Genomic DNA, 20,697 nt, shown 5'->3' with positions numbered 1-20,697 from the left:
TCTATCCTGTCACTGTCCGTTCCAGTCTTCAAAGCTGACATAGATGTTCTCTGACCGATTACCATATATTTTGTTCTCAACATTTATTTTGTGTACAAAGGCCATTCCATCACCAGTGCAGTCAGAAGGACTAGGGATTGTGTCAGCTGCTGTTACTATTTGCTCAAGACTTCTTGCCAGGGCTGCTGCTGCATTTGTCTTCATGCTGCTGACAAAATTGATGAGAGCCCAAGGCAGTGGTCCTCACGTGTGCAGCAACACTTCCTTTTTGTCCAAATTCCAACTTGCTGCTTCTAAAAGCATTTGGCCAAAAACCTTGTGATTCACCTTTAATATAATATTCTTGTTTTGAGGCTTTTGTTTCCCTGGATTTCTTTGTCACTGAATGTCTACAGTTTTTGCTTTGGCAGCCTATCATACAAATTTTGGTTTGGCTGCTCTGTTTCTAGCCTGTTATGTCTGAAAGCTATGTATGCACCTTCTCCTTCGTATATAACAGATCCCCTCAAACATCTTCAGGAGCTACAGAGCCAATAGGGGAGTGAGGGTTTTGTTTTTGTTTTTTGGTTTTTTTGGACAGGTGAGAACTTTCTCATTTTCATGCTTTATGGCAAAGGTCAAACAATTGTTTTTTATTGTGGGGTTGGGGTTTTTTTGTTGCAGTGGCTGGTAAATTTTTGTGGTTCAGTCTTCAGTGTTATGTGAGGATCTGGCCATTATTTGTTCCCTGTGGTATCTGAAGGCATTTTCTAAAACTAGTCCAGCAGATGAAGTCCAAATTCTGTTTGATCTTCTCCAGCAGAGTAATTTATCTGGTACAAATGACAGTCAAAAGGAAGGTGGCACAAGAGCTCTTTTAGATTCCCTTTCACCGACGGTACCGTTTCTGCTTGCAATTACGTCAGCCAGAAAGGTAGAAGACATTCCAACGTTTTCTAGAAAGATTCCATTCATTATGTATCACCCTGACAAAATTGTTCCTGAGAAATATATTTCCATCTGCAGAGAAAAATTCCAGTTTCCACATTAATCAAGAGAGATTACTTCTGCCCCAGGCCAACATGAGAAAAGGAAAATAACTTGCACTTGTTTGAGGTCTTTAGTTCTTAAATTTTACCTGTATTGGGATCAACTGTATTTGTTCTTTTTGGAGAGTCACAAAAGTATCAATCTGGACAAAAAGTAGCTGAATGAATCCATTGGTATCTCTAACAAGGGGTCTCTTTTGTCTCTTGAATAAAAGTCCATCAGGCCAAAAGTCAGACTAATTCTCGGATAGAAAAGAGGGAGCCTTTGTGAAAAAAGGTTTGCAAAGTGACCACCTATAAATCCATCCACTCCTTTTGTTATAGGATCAATGCTAATACCTCAGATAACAGTGTTTAGGGACCATGTTTTAAAGACCATAAAGGAAAAAATAGTCAATAGGTTTATTTTCCATCTCCCTAATAAGGTTATTTGGTATTTCTCTATACAGCCCAATTGTGCAAATTACTGAAGCTAATCTCTGCAGAAAGGGGAATTTCCCCCCAGTCTCTGAAGTGGGTTTCTGTGAGTCAGTAGCTGCGGTTGTTTGTTTTTCCTACACCATTGGTGGTTGGTGAACACAAGATGTGTGTGTGTCAGTTTTTGAGAAGTTCTTGTTTGCTGGCAGCAGTCCCTTGTAGTCAAAAATTTTTCTTTCAATTTGTTCCTCTGCCTGTTTGTTGCCTGCAGTGAGAGTAGGGCCCTTTTAGCATGGATTACGAGAGCTACTCACATAATCTCATTTTGCTCGTAGGGAAAAATTTCCCTTTTTTTGCGACATAGCTGCAACACATGCTATGTCTGTGAAATATGTATTGTCTCTGTAGCTGAAATAATGATGGAAAAGATAGAACTGAGAAACAAAACCCGTCACATGTTCCAATGGAAGAGTCATTTCTATTGAAGTATATCTTGTCTAAAGACATATAGAAGTTCTTATTACATCACATTAAAATATTTGCCAACAAGACAATTGCTTAGGGATTTTTAATCTTGCCATGTTTTTATGCTTAAAACAGTCTAGTAGTTTAGCACTTATATAACCATAAATGTGCATGGTTGTTTGGAGAGAATACAGGTATTTGTTGTTTTATTTGTATTGGGGTACCACTAGGAACTCCAGCTCCATTGTTCTAGAGACTGTACGTAACACTCTCCCTAGAATCTGTGTGTAACATGCACTCACACACACGATATTGCTTGCCACAAAGAGCTTACATTCTGAGTAATGGGGCCAACTTTAGAGGTGTCTGAATTTAAGTCTAGCAGCAGTCTAAATTCCTGTTACTTATGCTTTCTTTGGGCCTTGTATATGTTCATGTTACACTAGTAATAATCAGTAATAACAACTTCCATGCACTTTAAGAAAATACTGCTTCTGGTAGAATATGAGGGATAGCAGTCTTGCCTTTTCCCTCCTCCTTCTACAGCCCACAGAGAAAGAGGGTTTATTGTATCCGTATCAGAGCCTAAGGGCCTCTTACTTTTTCTCTACTCTTCACCACTGTCCCAGCCAAAGTGTCCAGACACAACCATTATCCTTCTGGCTACAAGTGACTAAATAATGCTCTCTTCGGAGCCCATCCATGCAACTTTCTAACTGGATATAATCAGACTTCCTCAGTGCACCAAAACTTTTACCAGACAGAGGAGCAAGACATATGGATTGTGTGCAATGCGGTTTTCATGGCCCCTGGGAAACACTTTAGTATGCAGGGGTGCAAAACCCATCCTATATCCCACATGCAGTCACTTCACTGTCGGCCCCTTGTGCAGCCTCTGAGCATTTTTCTGGGCCCTCGACACAAAGGTGAATTTCATCCTTAGACAAAAAAACACCTGAGATACGATATACTCCTGGTGCAGATAAATCTCCAATAATGCCAATGAAATTACAATCTGCCAGCGGCAGTGAATTTGACCCTTGTTGTGCAAGTTTTGGACTGCACAACTTCAGTGTTCAGTCAGATGTAGCAGTTACTACTCCTCAAAACTGACATGTCCTAACGTATCTAAATAATACTCAATACATACTTACCTTTCTTTCTTTCTTTCTTTCTTTTTCTTGAGTGGACTCAGTTGGCATCTTCTGTTGGGGGAAGGCCACTTTGTAAATTGGTGTATAATTATTGCTTTTCAGTATTGTACATTTGGGGAGAATGTTTTGATTAGTGACTTCTACAAATTGAAATAAATAGCTTGTGAAAGTCCATCTTAAAAGAGGGAAAACTGACAGTATCTTTTTAAAGTCCTTTTGTGAATGGGAGGCATTTTCCATAAGTGTGATACATTTGGAGTGTGCACATTTGTTGAACATTTTGATATTGTCCTAAGAAACATAATTACAGACAATATTGTTCACGTTATAGAATAGTAATATGGAGCAGTGTTTTAAAAGATAATTAATGTTTAGTTACACTATCTTTAAAGTGTTGATTCAGTTTACACCAGAATTTATCAAGGGTCAAATGTTTTTAGTTACCTGATTACATTTATATGATCATCTAATCCTTGTTAATTTTCTTAATTGATAGTAACTGACATTTACTGTCAAATGTGGCATTGTTTGCTGCTTCTAGAAAGCCATACAAGAAATTGTGATGCAATATTATCTTTTCAAGATTTCAAGTACTTATTGATGTGAAAACTGCAGGTGGTGTAAGGATGAAATTGTGACCCATTAATGTCACTGACAAAATTCCCATTGATTTCAGCGAGCCCGAGCTTTCAACCTAAATGTAGACTGCAGTTTTATTTAATTGCTTAAACCAGGATAATTGTTCCTGTAGAATATAACCGCCACTCAGAAAATTACCTGGCATTATTCTAATCCTGTGCAGTACCTAGTTGTTGACCAATAGGCACCACTGTGTAAGTAGAAGCTACTTTTAGTGCCTTCTGCTTCTAATCCAGGACAATACGTGTAAGTGCAGGCAAAAAGTTACTTGTATATTTGCAGGGCTGGGACAACAACAATTAACTTCTTCCCTGTATGTGTCTGTGTGTGATATTTGTGTAGATTTGTCCCTTCTCAAACAGAATTAATCAGTCCACCTCTGGCGTGGCCCCCCCATCCCCACGCACTCTTCCCAGGACACTACACGCTACCTTGGTGGTAAGTTTGCTGAGGTTCACATATTGTTCTCTACACCCCCATCTCTGTATGAATCCATACAAAAGGTGTGACACCTTATACCCATTACTCAGAGGCACCTTGGTGCCAAAGAACTGCTCTTTAAGGGAAGAAAATTAAGGATTATCACCAGTTCATGAATCATGCTAGTGTGCCTTTATTGAAACGGCTGCCCAGGAGTAAGGCAGGAGAGCTGGTGGGGGGGGGGGTGATGATTTGAGAGTTTAGGGATAGGACCACTGCCCATTCTGTAGGCAAATTGTACCAAGTTGGTGCAAGATTTAAGAGATACTCTTTGAATTTTTTTTCCAGCCCCGATGGATATTTTTGAGGGAGAGCCATTGTAATTTAAAAACTAACTTATAGTCAACTCAACCACATAATGAACACTAGTAAACAAAGCTTGCCTTGAAGAATGTTTCAGAGGAAGCATTACCAAAGTAATCTTTCATTTGCACCCACTGTAGGGTTCCTTTCTGCCTCACTTCATCACACCTACTCTGATGTAACTCATGGTGTACCTGTAGAAGTAAGTGAATTGGGCATATCCTCCCTAGATGCAAAAAATGGAACCCAGTTGTTTTAATTATCTGTATATTTTTTTCATTTTATGCTGTTTAAGCTAATGTAAATGGTTGTTCATGAGTTTTGTAGTTAACATTTCTTGTTTATTGCATGAATATTGACAGGCTGATGCTTGTGCTGTAATTTGCAGCTCATGTTCCCATTGATTGAAGGAATCTCATCAGTACCATAGTAACTTCTGAGTACTTGTGAGGCTTTTAATTAAATTTTACTTGTACATAGTGTTTTTTTAATGTGCTACTTGAGTGTCTGATTTTAATCAGACATGAACAAACTGCCTCACTTATTTCAGTTGGCAGCACTTGATGTAGATTAATTTTACTGTTCAACATTTTATTGATGGAAAATAGAAGGTAATGTTCTGGGTGGATCAGCATTTGGCCACAGAGTGTAAAAAATCTCTTACAAATGCAGACGACAATTGGATTATTAAAAGGTCACTGTTTGTTCAAGCTTTGAAGTGCAATATCATACGTGATAGCCTTTGGCAATCACTTAAGAAATAGCCTGGATGGAATGCATATTTTAAAACTTGTTTTATAAATTCAATTTCTTCTAGATATACTTATGCACGTTAGCTCAGATGTGCTAAAAAGGCTTTTAAGAGCTATCAGAGCTTCTCGGGTGGGGGTGGGGGGGTCTGATAAGCTATGTCAGTTACAGTCTCTGAGTATTTCTGCTGTTACTTTCTCATGCTATCATTGAAATTCTATACTAATATTGTATGGAGTGGGGTTCATAAAAGGGGTATTTTGTTGAATTAATCTGTGAATTTAGTTGTGTTTTACCTTTATGCTGTTGAGATTCACATTTCAGCCTTTCTCCCCACCTTGCCCCCCCTTTTCTTTTTTACAGTTAGTGTTCAGTTACAATTGGAAAGGGTATCCATGGTGCAGTGTAAATTTGTGATTTTTTTTTTGTTTGTTTTACATGATGTATATAAAAGATCTTGCCCCGAACAGCAAATGTGCCTACAAAAGTATAAACCCATCTCTCGGCTGTGAATCTAAAAAGATGGTTACACTCTCTCTGATCTCACCAATCTCAGTTTGAAATCAAGTTTTCCAGAATTTAGACAAAGTTTAGTGTTTTCACACCAGTAGTAAGTCAATGTACATTATGTAAATGTACTCATTTGTGGGGTTTTTAATCTATTCAGAAGCATAGGTTTTCAATTTAGTGGGTGAGACATAAGCCTAAGACAAGGACATACATTTAGACAAATATTGGAAATAGGAGGCATGTCAAATGAATGTACATTTGTGTGAATACTTTATTATGTTTATGTCTAAAAAGAACTTTTTTTCTTTACAATTTGGCTTAACATGTTTCACATACTTTTAGTTAAATTAATGTGCAAGTGCCCGTTGTCTGTTGTATCTTTGCAGTCTCTATTTGTTATTTCTTTCATTCTTTGCTGCAAACAGTATTGAGAATTGTATTACATTAAGAAAATTTGTTTTAATTCAGGTTTATCGATTAGATGGAATTCCACTGATCCTGGACAACTGCAGTATTGATGACAACAACCCTTGTATCCTTTTAAGTGAAGTTGTAACAGACTAAATTAATGTATATTCTCCTATAACATCATTTGGGGGACACTGTATGCATATATGTATGAGTTGGCCTACCTCCGATAATCTTCGGAGTTGAGCGTTGTATCCAATGTCATGGAACTGGTGGTTTCCCCTGGATTTACATTAAGGTCTCAGATTTAATCATTGACTGTAGTCAGCTTGAATATAACCTGTTCTTTAACTGTAGCTCCTACTAATCTCTGATAATGCAAATACTCCAGGCTACTGTAGAAGGCATTACAAATCATCCTACCAAAGAGCTGATTTCATATTTGTACATGAAAGTGAAAGAGTGGATTTTTTTTAAAAAATGTCCTGGTTAGGGTAATACCTGAACATCCTTAGAAATTTCCATTTTTCATTACTGAGTCTTTGACCTTGTTTGTAAAATTGAGGATGCCCTTTTGATCACTTGCTTAATGGTTTTGTGCTGTTGTTGTTTCTGAATACTATATGAACTGAGAAATACATACATGTGCAACATAACGTCAATAATGCAATTTGAACTTTTTTTTTTAAATCAATAGCTTAAGAGAACAAGACCCTTCCTCACTCTCAGCCCAACAGCATCCAGACAGAGGTTTGGGTAGCATTATTTTTAAAGTGTTCAAGACAAATTCCTGGGAATGGTTTACCTTGGCCTGTGCATAAACCAGAGTCAGTTAATGCTCTAGGGAGATTATGGATTAAATCCTATCCCATTGAAGTCCATTCGAGTTTTGCCATTGACATTAATGGGACTAGGATTGTCACCCTGTGGATGGTTTGTGACTCTCAGGGTGTCTCTACGCTGCAATAAAAAACCTCCAGCACCGAGTCTCTGAGCCTGCATGAATTGACTCAGGCTTTGGGACTCAGGCTGCTGTGCTGAAAAAGGCAGTGTAGTCATTTGGGCTCAAGCCCAGGGTCTGAGATCCACCCTACGCCCCCTATTTGTGGCATTCCAGACCCCAGCTTCTAGCCTGGGCCCAAAAGTCTACATTGTTGTTTTTAGCCCCCCTGCCACAGCCATAGTCAGCTGACCTGGGAGCTGAGAGTCTTTTATTGCAGTGTAGACATACTCTAAGGCCCTGTTCAGGAAAGCACTTAAAGATCCTGCTTAAATTTATGCCATAGAAGTCAGTGAGACTTAACATGCTTCAAGTTAAGCATGTCCTTAAGTGCTTTCTTGAATCGGAGTGAACTTGGAGTGTTTCTTGAATTGAGACCTATGTCTTGTTTTGTAACGTCCTCTATATCCCTTGTTCACTGTTAGAACTCTGGATTGGGATTCATAATGGAAATCTGAATTAAAACCATATTTGGTCATTGTAACTGACCTCAGAGGTTTTGCTTCAACTGACATTTGTCCAGTGAACTGAAATAAGTAGATAAAATAGTAAGCAGTCCGTCAATTTTACACACTTATTAAATCTGACTAGTGGAAAAATAGTTCTCAACTCAGAGACATGTGGCAATTTATGTGAGGGAAAAAATAGTTGTCAATTAATGACGCAGATTATTGGACTGGTGGTGAGGCTTGATATGAACAGTGCAGATGTATCATAGGGGCTTTTTTCTATGGCTTAAGAACAGCAGCATCCCTAAAGAGCAGCAACTGGATTGTAGCTTGAAGGAAACTACTTGAAAAATGTCCAAGAGATTTTTATCATGGCAATTTTATTGTCAGAGCAACATTTAGGTACCCACTAATTGTCGCAATCAGTTGAGGTGGTAAGTCATCTCTAGACAGCATATTAGGATAACTAACAACATTTGATCCAGTGACTGCAGCCAACATGATTACTGACTTGTGATGTGCAGATCCTGAACAAACTGACAATACAGTCTGTTTACCATCCTCACAGGACAGTTTTAGAGTCCAGCCAAACCTGACCACAACTTCTAGACCACAGTTAGATTTTGTTTTTTATATTTTTTTAAAACGTTAATTCAGATTAACAAATTAACTTCAGAATAAAAACCCACCTGCAGCAAATATGGTAAAACAAAGAACAAAACTGTGAAATGCATTCTAATTTTCATCATAATTTCATTTCAATACTGTGGTTAATCTATCACTTAAATCAAATAACTGGAGGGTAGCTAATGTGATGCAGATTTTTTTTAAAAAAAGCTCCAGAGGAGATCCTGGAAATTACAGGGCGGTAAACCTAACTTCAGTAAGAGACAAATTGGTTGAAACTATAATAAAGAACAGAATTATCAGAAACGCAGATGGACATGCTTTGTTGGGGAAGAGTTAACACGGCTTTTATAGAGGGAAATCGTGCCTCACAATTCTATTAGAATTCTTTGAGGGGGTCAACAAACTTGGACAAGGGCGATCCAGGGGGTATAGTGTGCTTGGATTTTCAGAAAGCCTTTGACAAGGTCCCTCACTAATGGCACTTAAGCAAAGTATGCAGTCATGGATTAAGAGGGAAGGTCCTCTCATGGATCAGTAACTGGTTAAAAGATAGGAAACAAAGGGTAAGAATAAGTGGTTACTTTTCACAATGGAGAGAGGTAAATAGTGGGGTCCCCTAAGAATCTGTAGTGGCATGACTGCTGTTCAACATATTCATAAATGATCTGGGAAAAGGGGTAAACAGTGAGGTGGCAAAATTTGCAGATAGTGCAAAATTACTCAAGATTGTTAAGTCCAAAGCAGACTCCGAAGAGTTATAAAAGGATCTCACAAAACTGGGTGAGTGGGCAACAAAATGGCAGATGAAATTCAGTGTTGATAAATGCAAAGTAATGCACAGTGGAAGGTCTAAACCCAGCTATACATATAAAATGATGAGGTCTAAACTGTTACCACTGAAAAAAGAGATTTTGGAGTCATTGTGGATAGTTCTCTGAAAACAATCACTCAATGCGCAGTGGCAGTCAAAAACACCAAAAGACTGTTAGAAACCATTATGAAAAGTATGGATAATAACACAGTAAATATCATATAAATCTATGGTCTGCTCACACTTTGAATAATACATGCAGTTCTGCTCGCTGCATCTCAAAAAAGATATATTAGAATTGGAAAAGGTACAGAGAGAGGCAACAAACATGACTGGGGTATGGAGAGATTAAAAAGACTGGGACTGTTCAGATCAAAAAGGAGATGACACAGGGTGGACAGGATGGATGTCTATAAAATCATGAATGGTGTGGAGAAAGTAAATAAGGCAGTGTTATTTACCCCTTCACATAACACATGAACCCGGGGTCACCTGATTAAATTAATAAGCAGCAGGTTTAAAACAGAAATATTTCCCATAATGCACAGTAAACTATCAAACTTGTTGTCAGGGATATCATGAAAGCCAAAAGTATAAATCTCTTCAAAACAGAATTTTATAAGTTTATGGAAAACAGGTCCATCAGTGGCTCTCAGCCAAGATGCTCAGGGACGCAACACCATGTCTCTGACTGGCAAATGTGCTGGGATTCCACAACAGGGGATGTATCCAGTGATGAGCTGCCAAAATCTTAACAACTGGTTCCCTATAAAAAGTTCTGATTTAAGGGATGTGCCACAGTGTGTATTTTTTGTACCAGTAGAGTTACCATACGTCTGTGTTTTCCCGGGAGGAATTTTTAAATTTTAAAAATTCCTCCCAGATGGCGATTTAAGAACCAAAAAGTATGACATGTCCAGGAAAATACGGATTGTATTAACCCTACCTAAAGTTCTTTTTTAAAAAGATGGGCCTGAACTAGAAATGAGCTCCGTTTCACATGTGTGGGTCCCCGCCACTCCCTGGGGGTGTGCTAGGGTGACCAGATGTCCCGATTTTGGGGTCTTTTTCTTATATAGGCTCCTATTACCCCCGCACCCCCTGTCCTGATTTTTCACAGTTGCTGTCTGGTCACCCTAGGGTGTGCACATGTGTGGGTCCCAGCTGCTCCCTGCCCTCCTCATTGAAGCAGTTGTGCAGGGTTACTGCCCTGGGAACTGCAGGGCACCAGTGGATGTGAGGCCAGCTGCAGACAGGGGCATGGGGCAGGGGTAGCTGGAGACAGGAAGGTACGGGGTTGGCTGGAAGCAAGGGGGTGTTGGGCTGGCTGGAGGCAGGGCAGGAGGGTGCAGGGCTGGCTAGAGACAGAGTGTGGGGTTGGCTGGCTTCGGGCAGGGCTGCAGGGGGGTGCGGCAGGGGTTGGCTGGAGACGGGGGGTTGTGGGGCTGGCTAGCTTTGGGCAGGGGGGTGCGGCAGGGGCTGGCTGCGGGCAGGGAGTACGGGGGTGGCTGGAGACGGGCTGGCTGCGGGCAGGGTGGTGGGTACTCATGGGGAGAGTGGCTTGGAGCAGCCCGAGCAGCAGGATGCAGCCCAGGCGCAGCAAAGCAGCTGGGGACCCACCAGGCAGCAGCGGGAGCCCCAGGGGTCAGGGGAGCAGCAGCAACAGGGCTTGTGCCCAGGGCCAGGCAGCAGCCCACATGGCTCCGGCAGTGCAGCGCCCCCGGCGGCCGGAGGAGGAATTGTATCACTTCTCAGCTGGAGCTCATCAAAGCCTCAGTGCCCCCTGCAGGGAAGCAAGTTAACAACCGGTTCTAAAACTGCTTCAAAATTTAAAAACCGATTCATGCGAACTGGCTTCAGCTCACCACTGGATGGATCACTTGACAGTTGCCCTGTTCTGTTCATCCCCTTTGAAGCATCTGTCTTTGTCCGCTGTTGAAAGACAGGATACTGGACTAATTGCACCATTTGTTTGACCCATTATGGCCATTTTTATGTTCTTAACAAAGCTCAGCTATTTAAAACATTTTAGCTAATGTAATATTTTTCCATACATTTTGATATAAATTGACTTTTTATGAGTGCAATTATAGACATTGTACCACTTTGGAGAGAGAGTGAAATGCCACTTGCTTGAATTTAAAGGTTTATCTAATGTAGTAACACCTTTTAATATGAGCTTTCATCACAGACTTGTTGTGCACACACACAAGGGGGCAGTGTTCAGATTGCTGTGGGTACTTTAACCCTGAATTTTCTCATTCTCTTGTGGAGTTGTCACTGGGATACTAGTGTTGCGTTAATCTTTTCTTTCACGTTAGCTAGCACTTGGTTCTGTTATGCCTTCTTATTGCTTAAATGCATTCTTATTAACATACAAAATTCAACAACTTCTTTTAAAATGGGTGGGTGGGTAGTAAGGCCCTGCTTTGCTGTGACAAACTTTTCTGAAATGGTCAAAATTATTATTTTGATTCTCTATTTTTGGCTACTGCCTTCAGGACTTTCTCAGCGTCAAATATCTGACCATATTTAGTCAGTTTCTCTCCCTACTATCATATTCTCACACATGAGTGATGGATCCATTCCAGATGATATATTGGAATTTCACTGGCTTATGAAATAAGTGTCTGAACCTGCACTTTCATAACGATGTTCTCCACTCTCCCTTTCCCTTGTGTACAGACCTTAGGAGACCACATTTATCCTTAAGGCCTAGTACTCCTTTAATGCTGTTATGCAGCATGAATTTGACTTCCCCCTCCTCTTAAGCATTCCACATGTGATGCATTCCCAGCATGTCTCACTGGGGGAGCAAACGGAAGAGTTCAGAATTAGTTTCTGGTCTCCTGCTTTGTAGTACATTCTGCTACATCTGGGCACTAAGGCTAGATCATGTTTGTTGATCAAATATGAGTGTAAAAAAGATGAATGTATCTTTAAATTATAATAATCTAAGGAGATTTGATTTTCAACCTCAATTTGGAACAAGTTTTATCTACACTGTCTGTAAGCAAAAAATCCACCTTTACTGAGATTAGACAGCCTGCCCACTTCCACTTAAAAAAAAAAAAAAAAAAAATTGCCAGAATTGCAACTCTGATCTAAAGACACTTGGTCTGTCTTCCCTTTCTTTTTATTTCTTTTTTTTTTTAAATACAAGACCTTGGGTGGCTGTTCTGATAGATTTTTAGACTGACACAAAGCTCATTATACATGATCACTTGTAATTGTGTTGCTGTTTTCCTTGATAATACATTTTGAAGGTAATCTCAGCAGAACCATTCTCCTGTATTCCTTTCAACTTGTTGCTGTATCTGGAAAGGACACATAACCATTTCCAACTAAATTAAACATTTGACAGAATCTAATCACTCTTATAACTGTACAATGCCTAGGAGCAGTCAGAGTTAAAAAAAAATTTTTTTTAAAGTCTTTAGAAAATGAAAACCCTAAGGATTTCAGGCTTCATCTTACTAAATTGTTATCTCTGCATGTTTTTCATTTTGTCCACAAGAGTGGAAAGATTGAGTTTCATTTAAATGCCTGTGACTTCTTTCCAAGGGTCTGTCATTTTAAATAAAATAAAAAAAAAATCAGGTCTGTAATGTCAAGTGTAAATATATAATCAATTTTTTAAAAAGAGTACTTGTGGCACCTTAGAGACTAACCAATTTATTTGAGCATAAGCTTTCGTGAGCTACAGCTCACTTCATCGGATGCATACTGTGGAAAGTGTAGAAGATCTTTTTCTATACACACAAAGCATGAAAAAATACCTCAGAGTGGGGTGGGAGGAGGTATTTTTTCATGCTTTGTGTGTATAGAAAAAGATCTTCTACACTTTCCACAGTATGCATCCGATGAAGTGAGCTGTAGCTCACGAAAGCTTATGCGCAAATAAATTGGTTAGTCTCTAAGGTGCCACAAGTCCTCCTTTTCTTTTTGCGAATACAGACTAACACGGCTGTTACTCTGAAATCCATTTTTTAGTTTCAAAAGCATTTTGTATAAAATTACTTTGAGAAAAACGAACAATGAAATGATATAAATTCATGATAAGATGCAATATAGAGCCACTCCTAGCTATAGCTCTAACTGCACTCTTCAGCAATCAGGTGAGGATTTAGGCCTAGATTGTGTAAATTGAGGAATGCCCTCAACACTTAATGACTTTACCGAGAGTTGAGTTCTTGTCACCTTGCAAGAGTTGTTCAGCCGCTCACAATATTACTCCCTCGGGGGTTTACAGAAACACCTAAGAACTTTAAATAGAGGGTATTTCCCCAAATTCACTTTTACAGTTCCAATGCCTATTTTTGTGGTTTAGTTTTAATTCTTGGCTGCATTTCTCAGATTTCTCTTGGGTTAAGCCTTTCCCAGTAGGTTAAACTCAGATTTCTTTTTTATAGGAAAACTGCTTAGATTTCCTACTAAACATTGCATAGATATCTATTTTTATTTTTGATATTTATTATGAAGGCATCTGTAATTATGCTGTAGTTAAGGTTGCATTTTGATTTCCACTTAAAAAAGGTATAACATTCCTATATTCTATATTTCACTAATTGAATTCAGTCTCCAACTTTGACACACAAAATCATCAAAAGAGAATTGCATGTAAAAGATTCCATAATTTTTGCAGAGAAAACCTTTACAAATGCTTTTTTTCCTCCTGTAAAGCACACAATTTACAAGGAGGTGCTAAACTGCCATGTTAGAAGTTGAAAGAGCTGTTTGTAATTATTTAGAGAGGACAAAATCCTTTCATAAGTCCCTTTATTGGTATCTGATGGAAATAAATCCAAAGGGGAGGAAGTCTCTATGACATTTTCAAAATTAATTACTGTTGATGCAGACCAGTTATGGACCCCTAAGATTATATTCCAGTAGATCTAGAACAGCTTCTATGGTGTACCTAAGAAATATCTCCATCTTGATGACTAGTAAACCTATTCGTTGGAGCTCAGTTAAGATATCCAGGCAGCCTTAGCCTCTTGATGTTGCACTGAGATTGGATGTCCAGTTTCAGAGAGCTGTCAAGCAGTCTGTCTAGTCAGATCTGACCCACATCTTTAAGAATTGGATGATGAGTTAGTTTTCCCTAGCAGGGTATCTAAACAGGCAGTTTTCAAAAGTAAAAGAAAAATCATCAAAGATGATTGTGCATATAGATTTACTTCCAACCCATCTACACAGCTTCTTTGAGTTAGATCCTCAACTGGTGTAAGTTTACATAGTTCCATTTAAGTCAGTGGAACAGTGTTGATAAACATTAGCTGAAGATTTGGCCTCTGTGCGACTTGGATAGAAGGAAGAGAAATTGGAGTAGAACTGGGCCTATGGCTCTTTATATGGCGTCTGAAGATTCAGACCCCCAAAGGAAGGATGCTCATGGCCTTATTGTTTCTGCTCCCATGGAGTTTTCTAGCTCAGCACCAGTGGCACATGCCTATGTTATAAAAATTGATCTATACAAGAAACCAAGTAAAACTGCAGTTAATGGCAAATAAGGTTTCTTTTTCTTCACATAAAAAAAAAGAAAGAAACTATAAGTGCACACCCAATGTATGTCCAGTTAGGAACTGTTTTCTTCTTCTTAAGGAAATGTAGTCCTTTCCTATTTACTTATCCAAGGGATTCTTTGGGCTCAATGTTTTGGTCAAAAAGGTCTATTTTAAGGTAAACTTGAAAGTAGCAAATATTACTGGAGTGGCCTAACTCAAAGTTGCCTTGACAAAGGCCACTCTAAGCAGAATTTTGCTGTGCCATAACCTCTCATGAATACCTTTGTAATGACTTTTATGTAGTGTGGCAAGTATATTTTTGAGGACTTTCCAATACATTTTTAATTAGCAATAGAGTGCCCTGTGGCTTGCTTTCCATTTGTTTTGTGCTCTTTTTCTGCCATTTAGGAGCACCAGAAGCATACTGCTCACGTTCTAGAGAGACAGTGGTTGTCTGGGGAAAAAGTCAACAGATTTTTTTCCTAAACTTAGACCAGTTAATCCTGTTCTATCAAAGTTATTGCAGTTTGATAACAATTGGTAAGTTCTGCCATTTAAAGTTAACACACCTCTGTAATTGTCTTGAATTTTAATTCTGCATTGCATAATTCTGTTGAATAATCCACTACTTCCAAAACTCTGTTTCCAAATACAGGTCTGAATATATAGTGTTTTTCAAAATGTGTTCAGATTTTGTATGGATGTTGGAATGAAGATTTTTACACATCTGCTAATATGCTGTTTTACATCTGGCTGATTACAACAGCAAGTCTCTTTAACTTGAATGACCTGTACAGTAAGTGTCTGTGTTATATGAACTCCAGTCTGGCAAAATTTTCTGTAACCAGAAGTGCAGTAATACTTGAAGGAAAAACAGGGACTGCCTTTTTTAGATAATCATGCAGCTGGGCGCTTATGAGAAGCAAGAATTGGCAGCATTATTGAAAGGGAAACCTGTGGTTGCTTTAGGCTTTCTTATTCCAGTGGTTGCTGTGAATCCACACACACAGAGACCTTAGTTTGGATAATGGATAAAAATATTGAAAATATAGATAAAAGCTAATTTTCAGATACTCCCTTTTAAACTTCTACCATTATATTCAGTCTGAAAGTCATCTGAGAGGTAGATTCAAAATATTTTTGACTTCATGGCAGCAGCTTGTATAATTGTGGTTCATGAAACCTCTGGCTAAAGCTAGAAAAAATCAAGTTGCTATGCTCTACAACAATGGCAGTTTGTTTTTGTAAAATGCCAGGAAAGACTTTTGGGGGAATTGACAGACATTTTATTTCAGAGTTACAGAGTGCAACCTAAAACAGGCCACATACTGTGAAAAAGCCTCAGTGCTGAATAGAAACCAGTAGAAAGCAAAAATAGAAGGGTTATAAAATTTTTAGAGTGAGCCATCATATAGTTGGGCTTTGCCACATTTATGTGAAAAAGCCCATCTCTAGTACGTTGCCTTTCTTTGAAAAGCTTGCCACAGACTCTCTCAATGCGTTCAATAATTTTTAGGTGCATTACTCAATTCTATATTTTCATAGGCATAGACAGGACAATGGTATTTCACCTACCATGGTGCGTGCCCAGGGAGAAAACAGTACTAGTACTCTCCCAAACACTGCCTACAAACCAAGATCTTTCCATTTGAAATACACTATCCTTACCCTGCTCCCTGTAGACCAGTGGTTCTCAACCCCAGTTGAGACTCCTTTCAGTGAGGAAGATCACTTGCCCACTCCCCAAACACTCCTGCTACTAAGGGGCCAGAGGGTGTGCAGACTCTTGCAGATAAAATGTAAGGCTTCTAGTCTTCAGAGAGGAAAGATGATTTTGTAGTAAAGACAGTGGCCTGGGACTCAGGCCGTCTAGACTCCATTCCCAGCTGTACTGCACCAACTTCTGATGTGACATTGGACAAGTCACTAAGACTTAGAGAGGGTTTTTCAGAAGCACCTAAGGAAATTAGATGCCCTGTTCCTATTGAAAGTGATTGAGAGCTGGGCACCCAGCACCTTTGGGCATCTTTGAAAATCCCATCTCCAAACTCACTTTGCATCAATTTTCCATCTGTAAAATGGGGTGGTAATACTTCCTTTCACCAAAATTTTAACTTGTCTACTGAGATTGTACCCTGTCTGTGGCAGGAGTGTCTCTTACCATGTCTTTGTACAATGCCTTGTACTGTGAGGCTGTAGCCTTGTTTGGGTCTTATAGGAGCTAACGTGAAAATTAAGGATGGTGTTTGAGCAGCTTAACTGAGCCTTTCCTGAGTTTGGTGAATTTAAATGTTCATACAAATTCAGCAGTTAGCTTAGGTTTTTTATTTTCTTTTACAGAAATTTTTTTTAGGAAGAGAGAATACAGAATGTCCTTCCTCTACCAGCTGCACAAATAATTCTCACCTATCCTGTTACTATGACAAATGAGTGCACTCTCTGCTTTAAATTCAAGGTCATTCCGAATATGAAAAACACTAAACAGCAAGGGGAGAAGTGTGATTGGCAGTTCAGGGAGGAGATTCTGTAGATGAAAAATACCTTGTTTTTGTAATTATTTTTTTCTCTGCAGTGTAATGATTAGGACATCACATTGGGAGTAAAGATTCCTGAGTTCTGTGCCCAAATGCCATTGACTGGCAGTGTGAAGCTGGTCAGGCCTCTTAACCTTCTGTACTTCAGTTTACTCCTCTACTTCTTGGAGAGAAGTATAATTAGTTAACGATTAGGTATAATTAGTTAACGATTGCCAAGCATTTTGAGGTCTTTGGATGAAAGGGGATACATATGTGTGTGTGTATAGTTATTTCTTAGAGGTATTTTATCCAGGTACTGACCCAACCACAAGGTTCTATATTTCATAATATCTAGACAGGGTATAATTTGTGATAGTATTCCTCCAGGTTAGTGATGCTGGCAATCATATTTTGTTTTTGCTCTTATTAATGTCCTGGGAGACGAGATTAACTGAATTAAAAATAAAGCCTAGATCTCCTGGATAGCATTGCAGTTCACTGTGCTTCCTGTAATTTGTTCATCTCAGGATGCATTTATACTATGAGTCTTCAATACTGAAAAAGGTTTTGAGCTGTGCTTAGCCTGAGTAAGTAAGTAAATAAAGTTCAAGCTTTCTTTAGATCATATAAACCTGCCATGTTACACCCAGGCAGAGATGTACATTTGGAAGTCTTTGTGGTTGAAATCCCTCACCCTTTTTCATAATTCCTACCAGCACCAACTATGACTATTAGCACAGTACACAGGTACTACTTGTGCAGATCCAGACGAAGTAACGCCAGGTGTATTGTAACATTTGTGAGGACCTTCTTGTACACATTATAATATTTGTAAGTCCCTTCAGAAGAATAAACTCTGAAAACACCAACTCATGTATGTAAAAGTAAGGAATTAATAACTCATTATTTCTAAACCAAATTTTGTCATAGTTGTCCTGTGCCCTAACCCTCTTTCGATGACTTAAATCTATGACAAGCTTGAATTCTTGAAAGAGAGTTCTTGAATTCTTGAAAACCCCACCCTCTGGGCTGAGACTAAGCATGAGAAATTTGAGACCCAAAAATTCTTTTTTAAAGGAGTGGTCCAAAAATAGTTTTAAGAATGGAATGCCTTCTGCAAAAAGCTTCCATATTTCAACCTGTCTTTTTGACATCTCCTCTTGCATGTCTCTCCAGAAATGTCAGACTTAACATTGGCAAAGCTGAACTCCTCATCCTTCCTCACAGATCCTTCCAGCCTTACCCTATTTTCTGTCACTATTGACAACAATGCCATTTTCCCTGTTGCTTAAGCCAGTAAACTGGGGACCATCTTTGACTCTTTTCTGACGCTTGCTCCACAAATCTAGACCATGTTCAAATCTTGCTGCTACTTTCTCCATAATATTTCCAAAATCCTTTTTCTCCATCACTGAAGCTCTCTTACAGGCCCTTGACATCTTCTGTCTTGATTACTGCAATTAAGAGTCGGATTTTTTTTCCAGTGAATAGTAAATTCACACCAAAAAATGCTTTTTTGAGGGGCACCAAAACTATTTGCAATATATAAATAAAGTTAGGCAGGTCATTTGAAAATGAAATTTTTTGACTTTTCATTTTAAAACATTTGGTTTGAAATTCAGCTGCATTTATTTTTTTAAAATAAATAGTGTAAAACACTCAAAAATGAAACACAAATTGAACTGAAAAAATCTAGAGAGATTTATGTTTTAGGTTATATGGTCATGAAATTCCCTTGACACACGATTTGAAGCAGGCCTGATCTGTACTAATGGCAGCCATGTTGCATAAACCAAAGAGGAAAAACTTCACCAAATATTTTTTCCTCTGACGCTCGCTTCAAAATTTTTGCTTCACACTGATGGACATCACCTGGTGTACTTGACAGTGTTGAAAGTATTTTCAATCACTTCACTTGTTTCCATTATTTGTGTGTCACAGCGCATTAGAAAATTCTAAATAACAGCAGAGACAGCAAATATGCCCCAAATGTTACTCAAAGACTCTGAATCAACTAAAGCACTTAAGCACGTTTGTCCCTTTGAAGTAAATAAGACTTAAGCACATGCTAAAAGATAAGCATGTGTTAAGGTACTTTATTAACTTGCACACTCTAAGGAAGAATATTTTAAAGATCTAGAAAAGAGAGCTTTTTGTCCTGAACGTAGGTCAGCTTCCTTTGCCCCCTGCTGGAGACTTATGAATAGTAAGTTACAGGTTATATGAACATATCTCAGGTATACGTTAGCTCGTCCATTAGATCTGGTGCCAAAAGTTTACCGTCTAGGAGGGTAATAATACTAAAGAAGTGGTAGCATCCTCTCCTAGCGAACCGTATATTTAGCACACCAAAGGTGTAAAAATGTACAGATGGAAAGATGTATAAAATCAGTCTTGTGCAGTTCTACTTAAGAATATAAAATATGCTTGCTTTCATTATCACTCATCATAGAAAATGAAGTATGGGTTGAGTGGATTTTGTGCCTGGATTGGTAGATTTTCATGCCAGCCTTTGAAAAGCTACTGAAGTATACATGTTTCTGTATTTATACACACGCGACACAGGCTCAGACACACACAAATTGATCAAGAGTGTGACTTCTTTCTCATCTAAAACCAAAAGATTTATAGCTACTCATAAATTATGGGTTTCTATTAAACATGTAAGTCATAATTTTAAAAAAATTGGCAGCCTTAGCAGCAAAAATGAATGTCATATATATGGTTTTAAGCTAGTGTTACAGATTTGAGTGTAGGAAAAAGTAAAACAAACTAGAGGTTATGGCTTAATTTTTTAAAGTTTTGTAAGCTTTGGCATGGGACATTGTTATAAAAATAGCCTGATATCCCTAAATGTTTATTGTAGCCCAGTAGCTCTACAATACTTGACAAAAATTCCATATTAAAATTGGTCATTTAATTATTTTTAGTCTTTGTAATGCTGCTAGATGAGTGAACCTTGTGCTTTTCACTCGCATAAAGAGAGAGAACATGAGAATACATATTAAATGGATTAAAAACTGGTTAACTGATATCAAAAAGTAATTGCACATCAGGAATCCTTACTCAGTGGGCAGGTTTCTAGTGGGATCCTGCAGGAATCTGTTGTCAGCCCAATGCTATTCAATGTGTTTTTTCTAAGATCTGGATCTCACCTTAGTCAAAGTATATGCTCCCAGTCAAGGGCAACCACCCTTTTTGATCAGTTTTTTTAGGGATTTAGGAAGTTTTAGGGAAGGGCACATTATTCATAGGGGTGGATTTTAACGAGATGCTTAATCCTACTTTAGATTGATTAAATGTACACACAGGGGATTTGGGAGGAGCAAGTGCAAATTTGTTCTGGTGGATGTCTGGCAGAAGATGAATCTAGATGTCCGGCACTATACATATTCTGCTACTCATGGATCTTATTCCAGGATTGATAGGATTTTTGTTTATAGAAGTTTATTTTTTGTTAATCTGGGAGTTATAATTTGGTCTGATCATGCCCCCGCATATATTACATGAGAAGTTTGAGATTCAGGGGAAAAACAAAGGGCTTGGCAGTTGAAGAGACAACTCTCCCCTCTCCCCCACACCCTTAGAATTAAAGAACTGGAAGAAGATTTTCAGAAATATATAGAAGGA

General features: G+C 38.6%; 1 protein-coding gene across 5 annotated transcripts in view; it reads left to right on the top strand.

Annotated features, from left to right (window-relative positions):
- The window catches only part of ATXN10 (ataxin 10), a 154,378-nt gene that overhangs the window by 119,213 nt on the left and 14,468 nt on the right, over positions 1-20,697 (top strand). For 4 of the 5 annotated variants that reach the window (XR_014712996.1, XM_084639326.1, XM_084639327.1 and 1 more), the window contains one exon: positions 6,215-6,278. Coding sequence is in view for 4 of the 5 variants with exons in the window: in XM_084639326.1 (XP_084495452.1) it covers positions 6,215-6,278 (64 nt within the window). In the remaining variant the exon portion in view is untranslated. Of the gene's footprint in view, positions 1-6,214; positions 6,279-12,310; positions 12,415-20,697 lie in introns of those variants that run through there. The other variant, XM_084639324.1, reaches the window with a different exon arrangement.

Source organism: Lepidochelys olivacea (genome assembly GCF_965140295.1).
Source record: "Lepidochelys olivacea isolate rLepOli2 genome assembly, chromosome: 1".
Taxonomy (NCBI): domain Eukaryota; kingdom Metazoa; phylum Chordata; order Testudines; family Cheloniidae; genus Lepidochelys; species Lepidochelys olivacea.
This window is presented reverse-complemented; position numbering and strand designations above follow the sequence as displayed.